The 18,555-nt window shown below is 42.7% G+C and overlaps 1 protein-coding gene across 1 annotated transcript; it reads left to right on the top strand.

Annotated features, from left to right (window-relative positions):
* The first annotated feature begins 10,621 nt into the window (after positions 1–10,621).
* On the top strand, positions 10,622–11,853 carry LOC139549800 (ATP-sensitive inward rectifier potassium channel 1-like). Its single transcript, XM_071360551.1, has one exon. The coding sequence runs from the start codon at positions 10,622–10,624 to the stop codon at positions 11,741–11,743; it is 1,122 nt and encodes a 373-aa protein (XP_071216652.1). The 3' UTR covers positions 11,744–11,853.
* Positions 11,854–18,555: the final 6,702 nt, after the last annotated feature.

Raw genomic sequence — 18,555 nt, 5'->3', positions numbered from 1 at the left:
TCCATGCCAGGGATAATCCCTGGGATTGATTAATGCTTCTCTAATCAATGTGTGTCTGGGAGACCAGTCTCTTCAGTCATCCTGTAAAGGGGAACAGCTGGCCTTTCCAAAGTTCACGGTGAGGGTCAGTCAGACCACTTATACACATGAACAAACCCCCCTTGCTATTTTCAAGAAGTGACCAAGGATGAGTAAAAGGATTAAAGCCTAACAGTTTAAAGGAAAGACAGACGGGTGTTAGTTTGTTTGTTTCCATGGATGTGTGTGTTTCCATGGATGTGTGTGTTTCCATGGATGTGTGTGTTTCCATGGATGTGTGTGTTTCCTTGGATGAGTGTGTTTCCTTGGATGAGTGTGTTTCCTTGGATGAGTGTGTTTCCTTGGATGAGTGTGTTTCCTTGGATGTGTGTGTTTCCTTGGATGTGTGTGTGATGTGTGACCACATGTGACAGACAGAAAAACAGGCATATGAATTTAAACTAACCCACACACATCATTTTTATTTATTTTATTTCACCTTTATTTAACCAGGTAGGCAAGTTGAGAACAAGTTCTCATTTACAAGATAAAGCAAAGCAGTTCGACACATACAACAACACAGAGGTACACATGGAGTAAAACAAACATACAGTCAACAATACAGTAGAAAAATAAGTCTTTACACAATGTGAGCAAATGAGGTGAGATAAGGGAGGATAATCTAAATGTAATCGCACTATTAGAGAATAGGAGAGGTGTTTCATGTGGTGACATCACAGAGAAAGAGCTCTAGATGTATTGCTATTGCACTGCCCTCTTCAAACAGGAGAGGTTATCATTCTCACAGCCAGAGGTGCCGAGGGTGTTGTGTTGTGTTCAGGACAGATTTGAATAAGACTGGGAACTGGTCTACAGCCTGCTGGGATGTTTGAATATCAACGTCACCACTGACTGAGATGGGTGACAGATTGGGAGATATCAATTCATCATGACTTTAGGATGCAACCAGGGCATTTTACACAACGGCTCTCCTCCACTTTGCCTTGTAGACCGACACAATACATTTTTCATGAATGTAATCTCTGCTCTTAGATAGGTCTGGTGAGGACAGAGAACGGTATCTGCTCAAAGCTATAATCAATGTATGATGCCTCCAACAGCCACTAACATTTGACCGGGTTCAAAGAGATGTTACTTTTGGGCTGCCAAATAATAAATAATGGATACCATACTTGCTGTATATATTAGCTTTCAACATGGAAATCTATTAGGATGACTCTGTGTCACTTTCCTCAAAGAGTGAAGAGCTGCATGTGGTCCACCAGTAGCAGTTCTGTGGAGCTGCAATCTAACCTCTCTGTGGAGCTGCATTCTAACCTCTCTGAGTCTAGACAGAGTGTTACTGAATGTAAAGCTGAGATGCTACATCAATCTGAGAGATGTGTTGTTCCACCCACTAATGACCTCCGACTAGAGATATGATATATGCAGACAGTGATGAATGATCTTACTACACATTTGTTAGTCTTCCACCCCTCCTCTCCTCTCCCTCCCTCCATCTCTCTCGACTATGTTCAGGGTGTCATGGCTGATAGACCAGTGATTCAGTTGAACTTGTAAACAACAGGCTCCATCTGTCTCCATCACCTTTAATAACAGCTCAATGCTTACTCTGCTTTATTTAGAAGAATAGGAGAGTAGGCAGCAGGTCTGTGTTTGGAGTAGACAGGAGGGACGCAGGCACAGCACTCCATGAGTTAGTATGCACACACATGCGTCTCATACACAGTCTCACTGCAACAACACTGCAGTCAGAGAGGGAGGGGGTGGGGGGGGGGGGGGTGGGGGGGTGACAAGCAAGGGGAGAGAGAGAGGTCTGCATTGAAATATTCAGACTAAGCCTTTCTTTGAGGTCAGTGGTTTGGACCTCTACACATACACACACACACACACACACACACACACACACACACACACACACACACACACACACACACACACACACACACACACACACACACACACACACACACACACACACACACACGTAGGGCAAAATAATATTTAAGAGCAACACAGAGAAGGCTGAATTCCTGAAGACAATAAAATATTTTGCATACAGTTGATAAGCATCACTTCTCTGGGGGTGCCCTAGACACACACACACACACACACACACACACACACACACACACACACGTAGGGCAAAATAATATTTAAGAGCAACACAGAGAAGGCTGAATTCCTGAAGACAATAAAATATTTTGCATACAGTTGATAAGCATCACTTCTCTGGGGGTGCCCTAGACACACACACACACACACACAGGTCAGGAACAAAGATAAAGAGACAATGAATGAAGTATTATGAGTTTAGATGACAAATATCAAGAAATGGTCAAAGGAAGTATTATGCACAAAGCAAGTAATGTTTAAAGCTGCAATTTGTAACGTTTTGGGTAGCCTGACCAAATTCACATAGAAAAGTGAGTTATAGATCTGTCATTCTTATTTAAAGCAAGTCTAAGAACAGGTAGATCTGTTCTATGTGCACTATTTTTATGCTTACCATTTTTAAGTTTTGTTTAGCATCTTTTACTTTCAGTTTTATACACCAGCTTCAAACAGCTGAAAATACAACATTTGTGGTTATGGAGAGTATATTTTACAGCAGATTAGATGGCACTATGATTCTCTGCACCATACGTGCTTGTTTTTTTCACATAAACTGAAATTAGACAAACTATTAGAATTTTACAACCAGGAAATGGCGTAGCCATTTCTGCATAGTGCAGTTTTAATATAATTGTAAAATGAATGTATTCACAAATAAGGCATAATGCAAACCATAATGCTTAAATTACAAGAAAATACTAGCATTACAATGCATTATTCTAGGCATGATCAGAGAGGGAGAGCGAGATAAGTCATAGCCTGAAAAGGCCATGCCCCAAGAGTCCCTGGGGTGGAGAAAGAAAGAGAGAGTATCTCACCAGCTCAGGTCAGGAACAAAGAGAAAGAGACAATGAATCCCAGTCCCTTTTATAACATATGAGTTGCTTGGATTCAAAATCTGAGTTGTTGACCAATAGCATTACTGTTACCAATCAGATATCAGACCTACAGGAAGTAAAGACAACTGAACCTCTGCTTCAAAGAGGTGAGACAGAATGGGGGATGTCAAGAGCCACACAGAGAAGGCTGAATTCCTGAGAAGACAATAAAACATTTTGCATACAGTTGAGAGTCGCCTAACACACACACAACAATAAATGCAATGGATTTGAAATGGATCTGCGGTAGAGGCCTGGCGCGTGAGTCCCTCACTGTGTTGTTTTATTATGAATGCTGCTGAGCCAACGGGCTGTGGAATAGCATCAGGTGACAAGCCCTTCACTGTTCTTATGCTAATCCTCATTGACATTTCCCACACAGCACACCGGTCCTGAACATCAAGAAGGACCAGAAAACCATCCAATGTTCACGACTATAAAAGCCTCACATGGTGCAACAACCAATCTACAATCACTGCCAGCAGGTGCTACTCATGTGGCATACGTATTATCACAAAATGTGGCTACAATTCAAGATCTTTATTTCCCCCATCAAAAGCAAATACAAGCATGTGTGTGTGTGTTTGTGTTTCCTCATGTGTGTGTGTGTGTGTTTGTGTTTCCTCGTGTGTGTGTGCTGCCTCTTGACATAGTTTTCCAGTTTTATTAGTCAAGCGTATGGGATACACATGGTATACACTGTCCACTGTCCAACTTGCAGGTTCTTTCTCAACAATGCAACAACAATAAGAAATAAAAAAGAAGAATATGAACATAAAGTAAATGGCTCAGTAGAATAGAATAATATATTTTAGCATACGTATAGTACAGGAAGGCACAATTTATAGTCCAATATTTACATGTGTATGGGGGATTGGGGGGGGCAACTGTTTAAATTGTGCAGTATTTAGTAATCAGAAGAAGAGTCTGGTAACAGCAGTGTAACATAGATGCAGGGAGTCAGGAAGCAGGTGCAGTCAGTGAGTTTAATATGAACTAACATACTATATACTAGGCGGTGTCAGAGGAATGGCCCAAAAAATTGTTGGAGGCTCCAGTCACCCTGGTCATAGACTGTTTTCTCTGCTACCGCATGGCAAGCGGTACCGGACACCAAGTCGAGGACCAAAAGGCTCCTCAACAGCTTCTACCCCCAAGCCATAAGACTGCTGAACAATTCATAAAATCGCCACCGGACAATTTACATTGACCCCCTCCCTTTTTGTACACTGCTGCTATTCGCTGTTTATTATCTATGTATAGTCACTTCACCCCTACCTACATGTACAAATTACCTCAATTAACCTGTACCCCCGCACACTGACTCGGTACCGGTGCCCCCTGTATATATCTTCGTTATTGTTATTCTTATTGTCACTTTTTATTATTACTTTTAATTTTAGTCTACTTGGTAAATATGAACTTAACACTGTTGGTTAAGGGCTTGTAAGTAAGCATTTCACGGTAAATACACTTGTATTCGGCGCATGTGACAAATAAAGTTTGATTTGATGTGTGTGTAGCATGAATGTATAACATCTTTATTTACCCCTTCAACATTAAATACAAGCATGTGTGTGGTGTGTGCGTGTGTGCCTGTGTGTGTGTGTGTGTGTGTGTGTGTGTGTGTGTGTGTGTGTGTGTGTGTGTGTGTGTGTGTGTGTGTGTGTGTGTGTGTGTGTGTGGGTGTGGGTGTGGGTGCGTGTCTAGACATTGGTGGTGTAGCAGAGGGTATTCAGGCTGGCCCTGGGTACCTGCGCTGTGTGGGGTAAACTCATACCCACTCAACAGCCCTGCTGGAGGGCGGTACAGGTACTTCATGTTTGTGTGCGTGTAAACATCACCTGAAGTGATTCCAGTCCCACCAGTACAAGGCTGTATAAAAGCACACAGGTGGAGCACTGCGAGAGGTGTCAGAACACTAAGTACAGTTCAGAGGACACGCCAGAGACCAGGCTGAGACAGAGACAGAGGGAATCCCCGGTGCAACACGACTTTGGATTTCCACAGTTTACACACTGACAGGTAAGCTCAGTCTGAGTGAGGACATCATCTTAGTTGGACCCTTATCATACAGGGAGGGAAAACTTTGCTTTGTATTCTCCCATTATAATAACAGTGTAATAATGACGTCCATTATGTTGATATGTACCCACTTTGAGGCTAAGGTGAGCTTGCCGTGTTATGGCTATTCTCCCTTAACAAAAATGGTGCATATATTTTTTAATTGACATTCCGCTAACGTTCTTGTTTACAAAAACCCTATGAGTGAAGAGTGGCATGTCTGCCAGTAAACATATTGTATGTTATATGACTGATCTGACTCCACTCCAAACGTTGTATACTGGTGGGTGTGTAGTGGGGTTAGTTTGTGGTCTTGTATATTGTTGAGGATTTTAACATTAAAAGGAAATGGTCTTGAGAGGGCAATTTTTTTATTGTTATTTGAGAAATTTAGAGTCGGGACGGTCTCTCCAAAAGGGGAAAAGAAGTAGCTAACTTTCTGAACTCTCACCGTAGAAGTAAATCATACAACATGTGCCTACATTTATCAGTGTAAATATTGAGTGAATTATTTAATTGCCTGAAACATCCAAATGTGAATAACATTGCATTTAATCACAAACTGATGATTACAAGAGTGGAAATGGTCCCTACAACCTTGGCATTGTTTGCACAACCTTTAAAAAAATGATTATAACGTTTTCCTGGGCAAATCATTAATTGTTGAAGAGTTATTAGCGACAATGACAACTGAACCACACAGTACTAATAAAATGATCGCTCTATTTCAAAAGTATATGATTGAAAAGCATCAGCCAAGCATTGTATCAAAGTAAACCTCAAATGATCTTGGCATTCATTAAATCACCTTACAGTAACAATGCGGGGGGGGGAAATCATGATTACGTGTGAAAGGCTTTGTGAGATCCAAAGCTTCTCAACAAAGAACAGTGGGTGACTATCGGATTTCTGTTTATGAAATAAAGGACATTTCAAAGCTTTGAGCGTAGGAACAAAGCTTACTGCACTGGTCATTGTGTACTTAACACTCACTAACAAGTGCACCACCATCCAAGTATTTGGCATAGCTTTGCAGCAACACAGGCCAGATTTATTCAGAGAACGTAATCTTGCCAGGGACCATCCATCAAAGAGTTTACCTTACCAGTGGTTATTATGCCAGTTTTATATAATTAGCATTTAATCATTTAGCAGATGCTCTTATCCAGAGTGAGTTGCAGGAGCAACTACGGTAAAGGGGCACATCAACAGCTCAGGGATTCGACCCGGCAATCTTTTGGTTTCTGGCTCAACACTCTTAACTGCTAGGCTACCTGCCGCCCTATATGCAGCTACAGGTTGCCTTGCAAAAGTATTCATCCCCCTTGGCATTTTTCCTATTTCTTACGTTACATCCTGTAATTTAAATAGATTTTTATTTGGATTTCATGTAATGGACATACACAAAATAGTCCAAATTGGTGAAGTGAAATAAGAAATAATAACTTGTTTAAAACAATTCAAAAAAATAGAAAACAAAAAAGTGGTGCGTGCATATCTATTCACCCCTTTTGCTATGAAGCCCCTAAATAAGATCTGGGGCAACCAATTACCTTCAGAAGTCACATAATGACTTAGATTGTACACAGGTGGGCTTTATTTAAGTGTCACATGATCTGTCACATGATCTCAGGATACATACACCTGTTCTGAAAGGCCCCAGAGTCTGGAACACCACTAAGCAAGGGGCACCACCAAGCAAGCAGCACCATGAAGACCAAGGAGCTCTCCAAACAGGTCAGGGATAATGTTGTGGAGAAGTACAGATCAGGGTTGGGTTATAAAAAAAATATCTGAAACTTTGAACTTCTCACTGAGCACCATTAAATCCATTATTAAAAAGTAGAAAGAATATGACACCAAAAACAAACCTGCCAAGAGAGGGCGCCCACCAAAACTCACGGACCAGGCAAGGAGGGCATTAATCAGAGAGGCAACAAAGAGACCAAAGATAACCCTAAAGGAGCTGCAAAACTCCACAGCGGAGATTGGAGTATCTGTCCATAGGACCACTTTAAGCTGTACACTCCACAGAGCTGGGCTTTACGGAAGAGTGGCCAGAAAAAAAGCAATTTCTTAAAGAAAAAAATAAGCAAACACGTTTGGTGTTCGCCAAAGGGCATGTCGGAGACTCCCCAAGCATATGGAAGAAGGTACTCTCTGGACAGCTTTTTGGCCATCAAGGAAAAATGTATGTCTGGCGCAAACCCAACACCTCTCATCACCCAGAGAACACCATCCCCACAGTGAAGCATGGTGGTGGCAGCATCATGCTGTGGGGATTTTTTTCATTGGCAGGGACTGGGAAACTGGTCAGAATTGAACGAATGATGGATGATGGATGATGCTAAATACAGGGAAATTCTTGAGGGAAACCTGTTTCATTCTTCCAGAGATTTGAGACTGGGACGGAGGTTCGCCTTCCAGCAGGACAATGACCCTAAGCATACTGCTAAAGCAACACTCAAGTGGTTTAAGGGGAAACATTTACATGTCTTGGAATGGCCTATTCAAAGCCCAGACCTCAATCCAATTGAGAATCTGTGGTATAACTTAAAGATTGTTGTACACCAGCGGAACCCGTCCAACTTGAAGGAGCTGGAGCAGTTTTGCCTTGAAGAATGGGCAAAAATCCCAGTGGCTAGATGTGCCAAGCTTATAGAGACATACCCCAAGAGACTTGCAGCTGTAATTACTGCAAAAGGTGGCTCTACAAAGTATTGACTTTGGGGGGTTGAATAGGTATGCACGCTCAAGTTTTCAGTTTGTTTCACAATAAAAAATATTTAGCATTTTCAAAGTGGTAGGCATGTTGTGTAAATCAAATGATTTACAAATGACAACCCCCCCAACAAATCAATTTTAATTCCAGGTTGTAAGGCAACAAAATAGGCAAAATGCCAAGGGGGGTGAATACTTTTGCAAGCCACTATATGTGGTTGTAGTAGGCTAGATGAGGATGCTTTTAGGGAGGTTATGGTTATCTGACTGATTTGGGTTAGTGGAGTGATATATCTGACTGATTTGGGTTAGTGGAGTGATATATCTGACTGATTTGGGCTAGTGGAGTGATATATCTGACTGATTTGGGCTAGTGGAGTGATATATTTTTCATTAATAACATTATTTTTGGAATGAATTTGGTTCTTAACTATGGGACAGTATGTCCCCAGGATCACAAAAATGTACCTGTTTCTTCCCAGATTTTTCCCAGACATGCATGCCACTATGCAAATCAAATGCCATTAGTAACCCTAACATGATCCATATTTCTTTTTTATATTGAAAAGTATGTAAAAAGATATGTTTTATTCTTAGTCACAGCTCTGCCTATATGTACCTCTATTCCAAAGCCCAAATAACTGCACTATACAGTATATCCAAAAGTATGTGGACACCCCTGCAAAGTGGATTCGGCTATTTCAGCCACACCCGTTGCTGACAGGTGTATCAAATCGAGCACACAGCCATGTAATTTCCATAGACAAACAATGGCGGTAGAATGACCTTACTGAAGAGCACAGTGACTTTCAACATGGCACCGCCATAGGATGCCACCTTTCCAACAAGTCAGTTAATCCAATTTCTGCCCTGCTAGAGCTGCCACGGTCAACTCTAATTGCTGTTATTGTGAAGTGGAAACATCTAGGATTAACAGCGGCCCAGCTGCAAAGTGATAGGCCACACAAGCTCACAGAACAGGACCGCCGAGTGCTGAAGCACATAGTGTGTAAAAATAATTAGTCCTTGTTTGCAACACTCACTACCGAGATCCAAACTGCCTCTGGAAGCAACATCAGCTGTTTGTTCGGAGCTTCATAAAATGGGTTTCCATGGCTGAGCAGCCGTACACAAGCCTAAGATCAGTGGTGTAAAGCTCGCCGCCATTGGACTCTGGAGTAGGGGAAATGCGTTCTCTGGAGTGATGAATCACGTTTCACAACGTTCGAAACTGAATTTGGCGGATGCCAGGAGAATGCCACCTGCCCCAATGCATAATGCCAACTGTAAAGTTTGGTTATGGAGGAATAATGGTCTGGGGCTATTTTTCATGGTTCGGGCTAGGCCCCTTAATTCCAGTGAAGGGAAATTTTAATGCTACAGCATATAATGACATTCTAGATTATTCTGTGCTTCCAACTTTGTTGTAACAGTTTGGGGAAGGCCCTTCCTGTTTCAGCATGACAATGCACAAAGCAAGGTCCATACAGAAATGGTTTGTCGAGATCGGTGTGGAAGAACTTGGCTGGCCTGCACAGAGCCCTGACCTGAACCCCATTGAGCACCTTTGGGATGAATTGGAACGCCGACTACGAGCCAGGCCTAATCACCCAACATCAGTGCCCGACCTCACTAATGCTCTTGTGGCTGAATGGAAGCAAGTCACCGCAGCAATGTTCCAACATCTAGTGGAAAGCCTTCCTAGAAGAGTGGAGGCTGTTATAGCAGCAAAAGGGGTACCAACTCCATAGTAATGCCCATGATTTTGGAATGAGATGTTCAACGAGCAGGTGTCCACATACTTTTGTTCATGTAGTGTACAGTATATACCTCAGCCCACTTACCCACACACCTAAACCCAATTACCCTCATAACTTAACCCTAACACCCACATGCCAATTCCCTAATATTGATACAATCAAGTACTCATACACCCATATCCTAATGCTAAATGCACTATTTGTTACTCCGCCTATATTCTCCAAGACACCAACAGGAACCTATATCCAGCTATTCGCTGCACATTCCAATCCTGTTATTTGCATATCTTAGTCCTGTGACCTTTGACCGGTCTACTGCTACATGCAAGCCATAATTGTTATAAAAATTGCTGTTCTTCTGCATTTCAGCCCCAATATTTATACAAACCAGGTTTTCACCTATACTTCAGCTCCAATTTACATACCAAAGTCTGCACCTGTTCTTGAACTCAATTAGCCACCTAAGCCAGGTCTACATATGCCAAAGCCTAAATATCCATAAACTGTAAAACAGGTCTACCTCTGCACCTCAACTCCAGTAAACCAGGTCTAGCATTGTATTCAGCAAAACGCACATAAACCAGGTCTAGCATTGTGCAAGAGACACTAAACAAATCTATTGATATTAAATATTTGTTAAGATATTACATCAATTCCCCCTAAAATAACAAAATAGTATGTTTTACAGTCAAAATCACTGATTTAAACATAGTAAAAGGCTAATGGATAATGGTAAAATCACCTGGGTCTTAACTATGGCATGTGCCCAGGATTACAAAATGTAAGTGCATATTAAAATGTCCAAGTAATGCATAGCAACTGCAAGTAAGTAGAGAAATGTGTTTGTGGCAGGTATGTGAAGTCATTTCATTGATCATAGACTGACTGAGGTGTTTGTGGTTGTGAGTTGTTTCATATAATGATATTTTGATGAAAATGAAGGTCAGTGGGACTTTTACCTTTATGTTTAACCCAATTAGTTAAAGTATTAACTATTTCACAAACAAATTCTTATTATCTCTAACAGAAGACAGGACCTAGAAAATGATGTTTGGCATCAGGAAGCGCATCCAGGACCACCTGGTGGAGCGAAGAATCCGCCGAACCCGGCTGGTGACCAAACATGGCCAATGCAACATTGAATTTGGTAACGTGAAATGCGGCAACCAGTTTGCCTTCCTCGTGGACTTCTGGACGACCTTTATGGAATTCCGCTGGCGCTTTGTCCTCTTCTTCTTCACCGTCTCGTTCACCCTGAGTTGGTTCATCTTCGGACTACTGTGGTTCTGGATCGCCCGGAGCAACGGGGACCTGACCTGGCAGAACCCCTCAAAAGGCCACAAGTACTGTGTGGAAAACGTTTTCGATCTCATTACAGCATTCCTCTTCTCCCTGGAGACCCAGACCAGCATCGGGTATGGTATACGCGTCATCACCCCTCACTGTTCTGGTGCTGTAACCCTCATCATTACCCAGTTTCTCATAGGTTCCATCATCAACTGTTTCATGTGTGGAATCATCCTGGCCAAGATCACCATCCCTAAGAAAAGGGCCAAGACCATCACATTCAGTCAGACAGCTGTCATCTGTCCTAAGAAGGACTTCCTTTGCCTCATGATAAGAGTGGCCAACTTACGCAAGACCCTGATGATCGGGAGCCAAATCTATGGCAAGTTGTTGAGGACAACCATCAAACCCAATGGGGAGACAATCATCATGGACCAGGTGAACATTGAGTTCATGGTGGACGCTGGGAAGGACAACCTCTTCTTTGTGTGCCCACTCACACTCTACCATGTGATTGACAAGGCTAGCCCTTTCTTTGAGATGGCAGTGGACACTCTCCATAAGCAGGAGTTTGAGCTGGTGGTGTTTCTGGACGGCACAGCCGAGACCACCAGCTCAGCCTGCCAGGTCAGGACCTCCTTCATCCCTCAGGAGATCATGTGGGGTTACAGCTTCCTGCCAATCATCTCCCGCAGTAAAGAGGGCAAGTACAGAGTGAACTTCTCCAACTTCTCCAAGGTGGTACCCGTGGCCACTGCACATTGTTCCTACTGTTTCCACGACATGAAGGGACACCACCTCCACTCCATTAACGGAATCGACAACTGGGAATTTGAAGCAAATGATAACTTAGAACAACCTGATATGACCAAGTTGTGAGCTTCTGTGGCCTGAGGAATAGAAGACAGTTATAGGTTGTACACGGTTAGAAAAAAAGGATGCTAAAGGGTTCTTCGGCTGTGCCCATAGAATAACTATTTTTAGTTCAACATTGCAAAAATTACAAATATGAACAAGGCTGATTTTTTTTGTATTCATACTTTAAAATCATATTATCCTATTTTAAGAATGATTTACTTATCACGTGCTAACTGTGTTAGACTATTTACCTTGTTTTAGGAATATATGTCTTGAGTTGTCTTACCACAAGTTAAATGAGACACATTCTTGAGGGAACAGCTTTTTGAAGCTGGAATCTACTGATGACAAGAATTTGAAGATATGTAGGCTTGTTCTAAGAATTACACTTGAAGAGACTATAAAATTAATATTTGTATTAATTAAAAACATTTACAATCCAGATATGACTCAAACTGCTTTTTTTCAATATGCCACAGCAGACACTTTTATGCAAAGCAACTTACAGTACATTATGTGAACTCCCCCAGTGGGAAACGAAGCCCCAAACCTGCCATCTGAGCTAGTGCTAGACAACATTAGAACACCTATTCGTTATAACTGTGACGTGCAAGGACATCCCCAAGATAATGCTTCATTGGAGCATACATGCTGCTTTTGGAAGTGAGTGAGTAGTAGGACGTAAAATCTATAAGCCTTTCCTTATATACCAACTTTGGGGCATAGGCAAGGTTAGGGACAGCAACTTCATATGCTAACAAATCCCTACTCAGACCCAAGGTGTCATATGGCTGATAATCAAAGAAATAGGAAGAGTTTGCTAAATTATGGAACATTGTCATTCACGTTGGTAACGATCAAAGACTTTTGACTTGTATATTTATTCCCATTTATAACAAGCCACTTGACTGACACAACATGTCATCATTTGTCAATACCACAGAACTCTATCTTTTGCCTGATCATATTGTACATTTCTCCCCTCAGAGGGGGGTCCCAATTCTCTTTCATGTGTAAAAATGGGATGTTGTGAGCCATTCACAGTTTGACTGCATTCAAACAGCTGATTATGCTTCACCAATGATTTGCTCAAATGTTTTAAACTTACATTTTGGAAGTCCATTGCTTAAAAATAGCGTGCTTTGATTCAAATCTCATGCACATGTGGCTTACCATAGGACCCAAATATTTAATTTGTGTGGGAAGGTGAAGTAAATAATGTTGCTTGAGTGGTACATTATCAATAAAAATCTGCGTGAAATTTTTCAAATGCTGCTTGATTAATAACTTGAATCTTGAAATGGTTTGAAGCGAAATCACTAGAGCAAAAAGTATCTGGGTAAACTCTATCAACTCAAGCATGAATAAGGGATAATTCTAGAGAATTGTTTGGAGGATATATTGGCACAGGTGTTGTTATATTGGCAAACCGTGCCAATATATCCTCCAAACACCGGCTTCGAGGGCATTATCACTTTCATACAAAGCCAAGAAAGGTCACTTGATTTAGCAATGGCAAGAAGTTTAATTTCAGCTAGCTGAGATCTATATTTCTCAATGAATAGTAAATCGTCAGCAATTTTTTTTAAAGCATGTGATCCAGGTGGGTTGCATATCTCTATTTCATCTGTATACAAAATCAACTTCAAAACATTGGGCCTAGCAAAGAAAAGTGGGAGTGACTTGAAAATGAGAATGTGTTCTCAGGCAACTTACCCGGTAAACGAAGGGTTAAATAAAACATTTTAAAATAAAAAGGTCTCCATTGGCTATGTCATACAAGAATCCATCCTTGCACTTCTGTGGTTGTCATGGCAAGAATAATTGAGTCAGAAAACAACTGTTCCAGGCTTCTGAGCAAGGGTATGTAGTAAAACCATTTTTATTTCATGGCGAGAGCCCTCGAATTACCTCTTGACTCTGAACGCTACTATAGAAAGTACTATTTCCTCAAGCTCGACCGGGCTGAGAAGTTCCTAGATGCTGTGGTTCTGTATGAGTGTAGTAGCAACTCTGGAAAAAGGATTTGCAAAATGAACAAACATTGCCAGTGCCTCTTCATGTACTGTCCCGTGGTCTCAGAATGTCCCTCAAACACCTGCTTCATTTGGTCCCTCACCTCAGCCATAAGTGAAGCTTGATATTATTCCACTACAGATACAATGTTGTTGCCAGTCCTCTGAAACATAAAGACAAAAAACAAGCACAAAATAATGTGTGACATGAATGTACCAAACTAGTCCAGCAGCCTCAAACAAAATTCACCAATACATTAGCCTTGTTCAATGTGATATCTCGTAGTGTCCCCTGTGCCTCTTGTGGAGCATCCTCAAAATTAACATCTCCATGCACTGACCAAGCAATAAGTTTGGCCGTTTGGGTCTGTTCGGGTGTAATGCAACCACAAAAAAGGGATGTTTCATAATTGTCACATTCGTAGGACTGTTGATCTCTGTTTGGTAGCTACAAGGCCCTCCGTTAGTGCCATTTGTAACGTTAGTCCTGCTTCTTGGTGGGCGTCCATTTGACAGATACACAGCATGCCCACGTTAAATAAAATAATAAAACGAGTTGTAAACTCTATACTCCTCTGGACAGCTGTCGATACCACAGATGGCACGGAAAAGGGACTGCGGCAATGTGCTCTATTGGTGTAGCCCAAAAGATACTTCAAAGTCGAGGTCACAAATACAAAGCAAATAACACACCACCAATTCATTGCACTTCTCAAACAATGCACCAAGTTAAAGGGGCAAAAATAGATAGTGAGCTAGTATTTGTATTCAGCAGGTATTTGATGAGTGGTACTGAGTCCAATGCCAGAAAGCAACCTCCAGTAACTATCATAAAAAATGTATGAATTAATTGTGTGTGATCTTGCTCACATTTTATTAAACAAATGGGGAAGAAAGTAGTAGCGACTTCTCCGCGGCTACCCTGTTCCATCTATTGCTGTCCCCTGGACCCTATGATCACTTGGCATTTTGTTTATTTTTTTTGTTTATCTGTCGGCCCCAGCCGCGAACTCAGTGTGTAGTTAACCGACCCTCTCTGCCCATTCATCGCCATTTTACCTGTTGTTGTTTTAGCTGATTAGCTGTTGTTGTCTCACCCGTTGTTGTCTTAGCTAGCTCTTCCAATCAACACCTGTGATTACTTTATGCCTCGCTGTATGTCTCTCTCATATGTCAATATGCCTTGTATACTGTTGTTAAGGTTATTTATCATTGTTTTATCATTGTTTTAGTTTACAATGGAGCCCCTAGTTCCACTCATTATACCTCTGATACCTCCTTTGTCCAACCTCCCACACATGCGGTGACCTCACCCATTATAACCAGCTTATCCAGAGATACAACCTCTCTTATCATCACTCAGTGCCTGGGCTTACCTCCGCTGTACCCACACCCCACCATACCCCTGTCTGCACATTATGCCCTGAATCTATTCTACCATGCCCAGAAATCTGCTCCTTTTATTCTTTGTCCCCAATGCTCTAGGCGACCAGTTTTGATAGCCTTTAGCCGTACCCTCATCCTACTCCTCCTCTGTTCCTCGGGTGATGTGGAGGTAAACCCAGGCCCTGCGTGTCCCCAGGCACCCTCATTTGTTGACTTCTGTGATCGAAAAAGTCTTGGTTTCATGCATGTCAACATCAGAAGCCTCCTCCCTAAGTTTGTTTTACTCACTGCTTTAGCACACTCCGCCAACCCTGATGTACTTGCCGTGTCTGAATCCTGGCTTAGGAAGGCCACCAACAATTCTGAGATTTCCATACCCAACTATAACATTTTCCGTCAAGATAGAACTGCCAAAGGGGGAGGAGTTGCAATCTACTGCAGAGATAGCCTGCAAAGTTCTGTCATACTTTCCAGGTCTATTTCCAAACAGTTTGAACTTCTAATTTTAAAACTTAACCTCTCCAGAAATAAGTCTCTCACTGTTGCCGCCTGCTATCGACCCCCCTCCGCTCCCAGCTGTGCCCTGGACACCATTTGTAAATTGATCGCCCCCCCATCTAGCTTCAGAGTTCGTTCTGTTAGGTGACCTAAACTGTGATATGCTTAACACCCCTGCAGTCCTACAATATAAGCTAGATGCCCTCAATCTCACACAAATCATCAAGGAACCAACCAGGTACAACCCTAAATCCGTAAACATGGGCTCCCTCATAGACATTATCCTGACTAACTTGCCCTCCAAATACACCTCCGCTGTTTTCAATCAGGATCTCAGCGATCACTGCCTCATTGCCTGTATCCGCTATGGGTCCGCGGTCAAACGACCACCCCTCATCACTGTCAAACGCTCCCTAAAACACTTCTGCGAGCAGGCCTTTCTAATCGACCTGGCCCAGGTATCCTGGAAGGATATTGACCTCATCCCGTCAGTCGAGGATGCCTGGTCATTCTTTAAAAGTAATTTCCTCACCATCTTAGATAAGCATGTCCCGTTCAAAAAATGCAGAACTAAGAACAGATATAGCCCTTGGTTCACTCCAGACCTGACTGCCCTTGACCAGCACAAAAACATCCTCTGGCGGACTGCAATAGCATCGAATAGTCCCCGCGATATGCAACTGTTCAGGGAAGTCAGGAACCAATACACGCAGTCAGTCAGGAAAGCAAAGGCGAGCTTTTTCAAGCAGAAATTCACATCCTGTAGCTCTAACTCCAAAAAGTTTTGGGACACTGTAAAGTCCATGGAGAACAAGAGCACCTCCTCCCAGCTGCCCACTGCACCGAGGCTAGGTAACACAGTCACCACTGATAAATCCATGATAACCAAAAATTTCAATAAGCATTTCTCAACGGCTGGCCATGCCTTCCTCCTGGCTACTCCAACCCCGGCCAACAGCTCCGTCCCCCCAAATGCATGCTTTTCAACCGTTCGCTGCCCGCACCCGCCCGCCCGACTAGCATCACCACCCTGGACGGTTCCGACCTAGAATATGTGGACAACTATAAATACCTAGGTGTCTGGCTAGACTGTAAACTCTCCTTCCAGACTCATATTAAACATCTCCAATCCAAAATCAAATCTAGAATCGGCTTTCTATTTCACAACAAAGCCTCCTTCACTCACGCTGCAAAACTTACCCTGGTAAAACTGACTATCCTACTGATCCTCGACTTCGACGATGTCATCTACAAAATAGCTTCCAATACTCTACTCAGCAAACTGGATGCAGTCTATCACAGTGCCATCCATTTTGTCACCAAAGCCCCTTTACCACCTACCACTGCGACCTGTATGCTCTAGTTGGCTGGCCTTGGCTACATATTCGTCGCCAGACCCACTGGCTCCAGGTCATCTATAAGTATATGCTAGGTAAAGCTCCGTCTTATCTCAGTTCACTGGTCACGATAACAACACCCACCCGTAGCACACGTTCCAGCAGGTATATCTAAGGGGAAGTGGTAGGGAGTGTATGGGACAGGCTGTGTGGTGGGTTAGGGCTAAGGGGAAGTGGTAGGGAGTGGATGGGACAGGCTGTATTATGGGTTAGAGTGGAGGAGTTTTAGTCTATTGTCCAAAATACATTTTTCCCACTCCGCCATGGCATTTTTATCCATCATGGATCCCGTCTTTCAGCACTTCTGTTTGGAGGAATGAGGACCTTTTCTGCAGGTAAATATCTGGGTCCTCCAATTATCAGAACAGGGCAGGAGAGGGACCTTTTCTTCAGGTAAGTCTCTGTGTCCTCCAACGGTTAAACATGAAATAGTAATAAAGAAAATTAGGGTATTAGCAAATTGAACAATGGAACTGAGTCTACTGAATCATAAACAACAAAGTTTAAGGCAGATATTTTAAGGAGCGTAAAGTATAGGTCACATAAGGGCTTGACATACATATTTACCTATAGGACATGAAGCAGAGCTTCACTCTTAGACTTCTTCTGATCAGATGATGGGAACATGGCATGCATCATCTGTATCGTCTTCATGGCAGGCATCATCTGTATCGTCCTCATGGCAGGCATCATCTGTATCGTCCTCATGGCAGGCATCATCTGTATCGTCCTCATGGCAGGCATCATCTGTATCGTCCTCATGGCAGGCATCATCTGTATCGTCCTCATGGCAGGCATCATCTGTATCGTCCTCATGGCAGGCATCATCTGTATCGTCCTCATGGCAGGCATCATCTGTATCGTCCTCATGGCAGGCATCATCTGTATCGTCCTCATGGCAGGCATCATCTGTATCGTCTTCATGGCAGGCATCATCTGTATCGTCCTCATGGCAGGCATCATCTGTATCGTCCTCATGGCAGGCATCATCTGTATCGTCCTCATGGCAGGCATCATCTGTATCGTCTTCATGGCAGGCATCATCTGTATCGTCCTCATGGCAGGCATCATCTGTATCGTCCTCATGGCAGGAGTTTTGAGCATACATGTCTAGAACACCAGCAACCAATCTCCTCCCTCACTCCCTCCCTCCCTGTGAACCCCCCCTTCTTGGTTTTTGTGGTGATCTGCAGTGATCTCTTCCTTCATCTCTAATCATTCCCGCCGGAGAGAGGAAGAGAGGGAGAGAGAGAGAGAAAGAGAGCTAAAAAGGTTACAAAATGTTTGTTACAAAAAAATGATGACCATCTCAGCAGCAGTTCATATGGAACATACAGGCAACATTCTTACCTTTGTCAAGAGTGGCCATTGGTGGCTTCCTTAGCTTCTTAAGAACCCCGTAGAAGGCTACTTTAGTCTGAAAGCACTTGCGGCGCCCCTTCACCTCTTCTTTGAAGTCTGGATTTTCTTTGTCAATGATCAAGAAAGAATGGCGCTGGAGGGAATAGCAGCCGTTTTACAGGCTTTTGACCAATTG

Source organism: Salvelinus alpinus, chromosome 22, assembly GCF_045679555.1.
Source record: "Salvelinus alpinus chromosome 22, SLU_Salpinus.1, whole genome shotgun sequence".
Classification (NCBI taxonomy): Eukaryota; Metazoa; Chordata; class Actinopteri; order Salmoniformes; family Salmonidae; genus Salvelinus; species Salvelinus alpinus.
Note: the sequence above shows the minus strand (reverse complement) of the source record. Positions and strands in the feature narration are given on the sequence as shown.

Coding starts and splice junctions, on each gene's coding strand:
- LOC139549800 (XM_071360551.1), top strand. CDS start 10,622: ATGATGTTTGGCATCAGGAAGCGCATCCAGGACCACCTGGTGGAGCGA.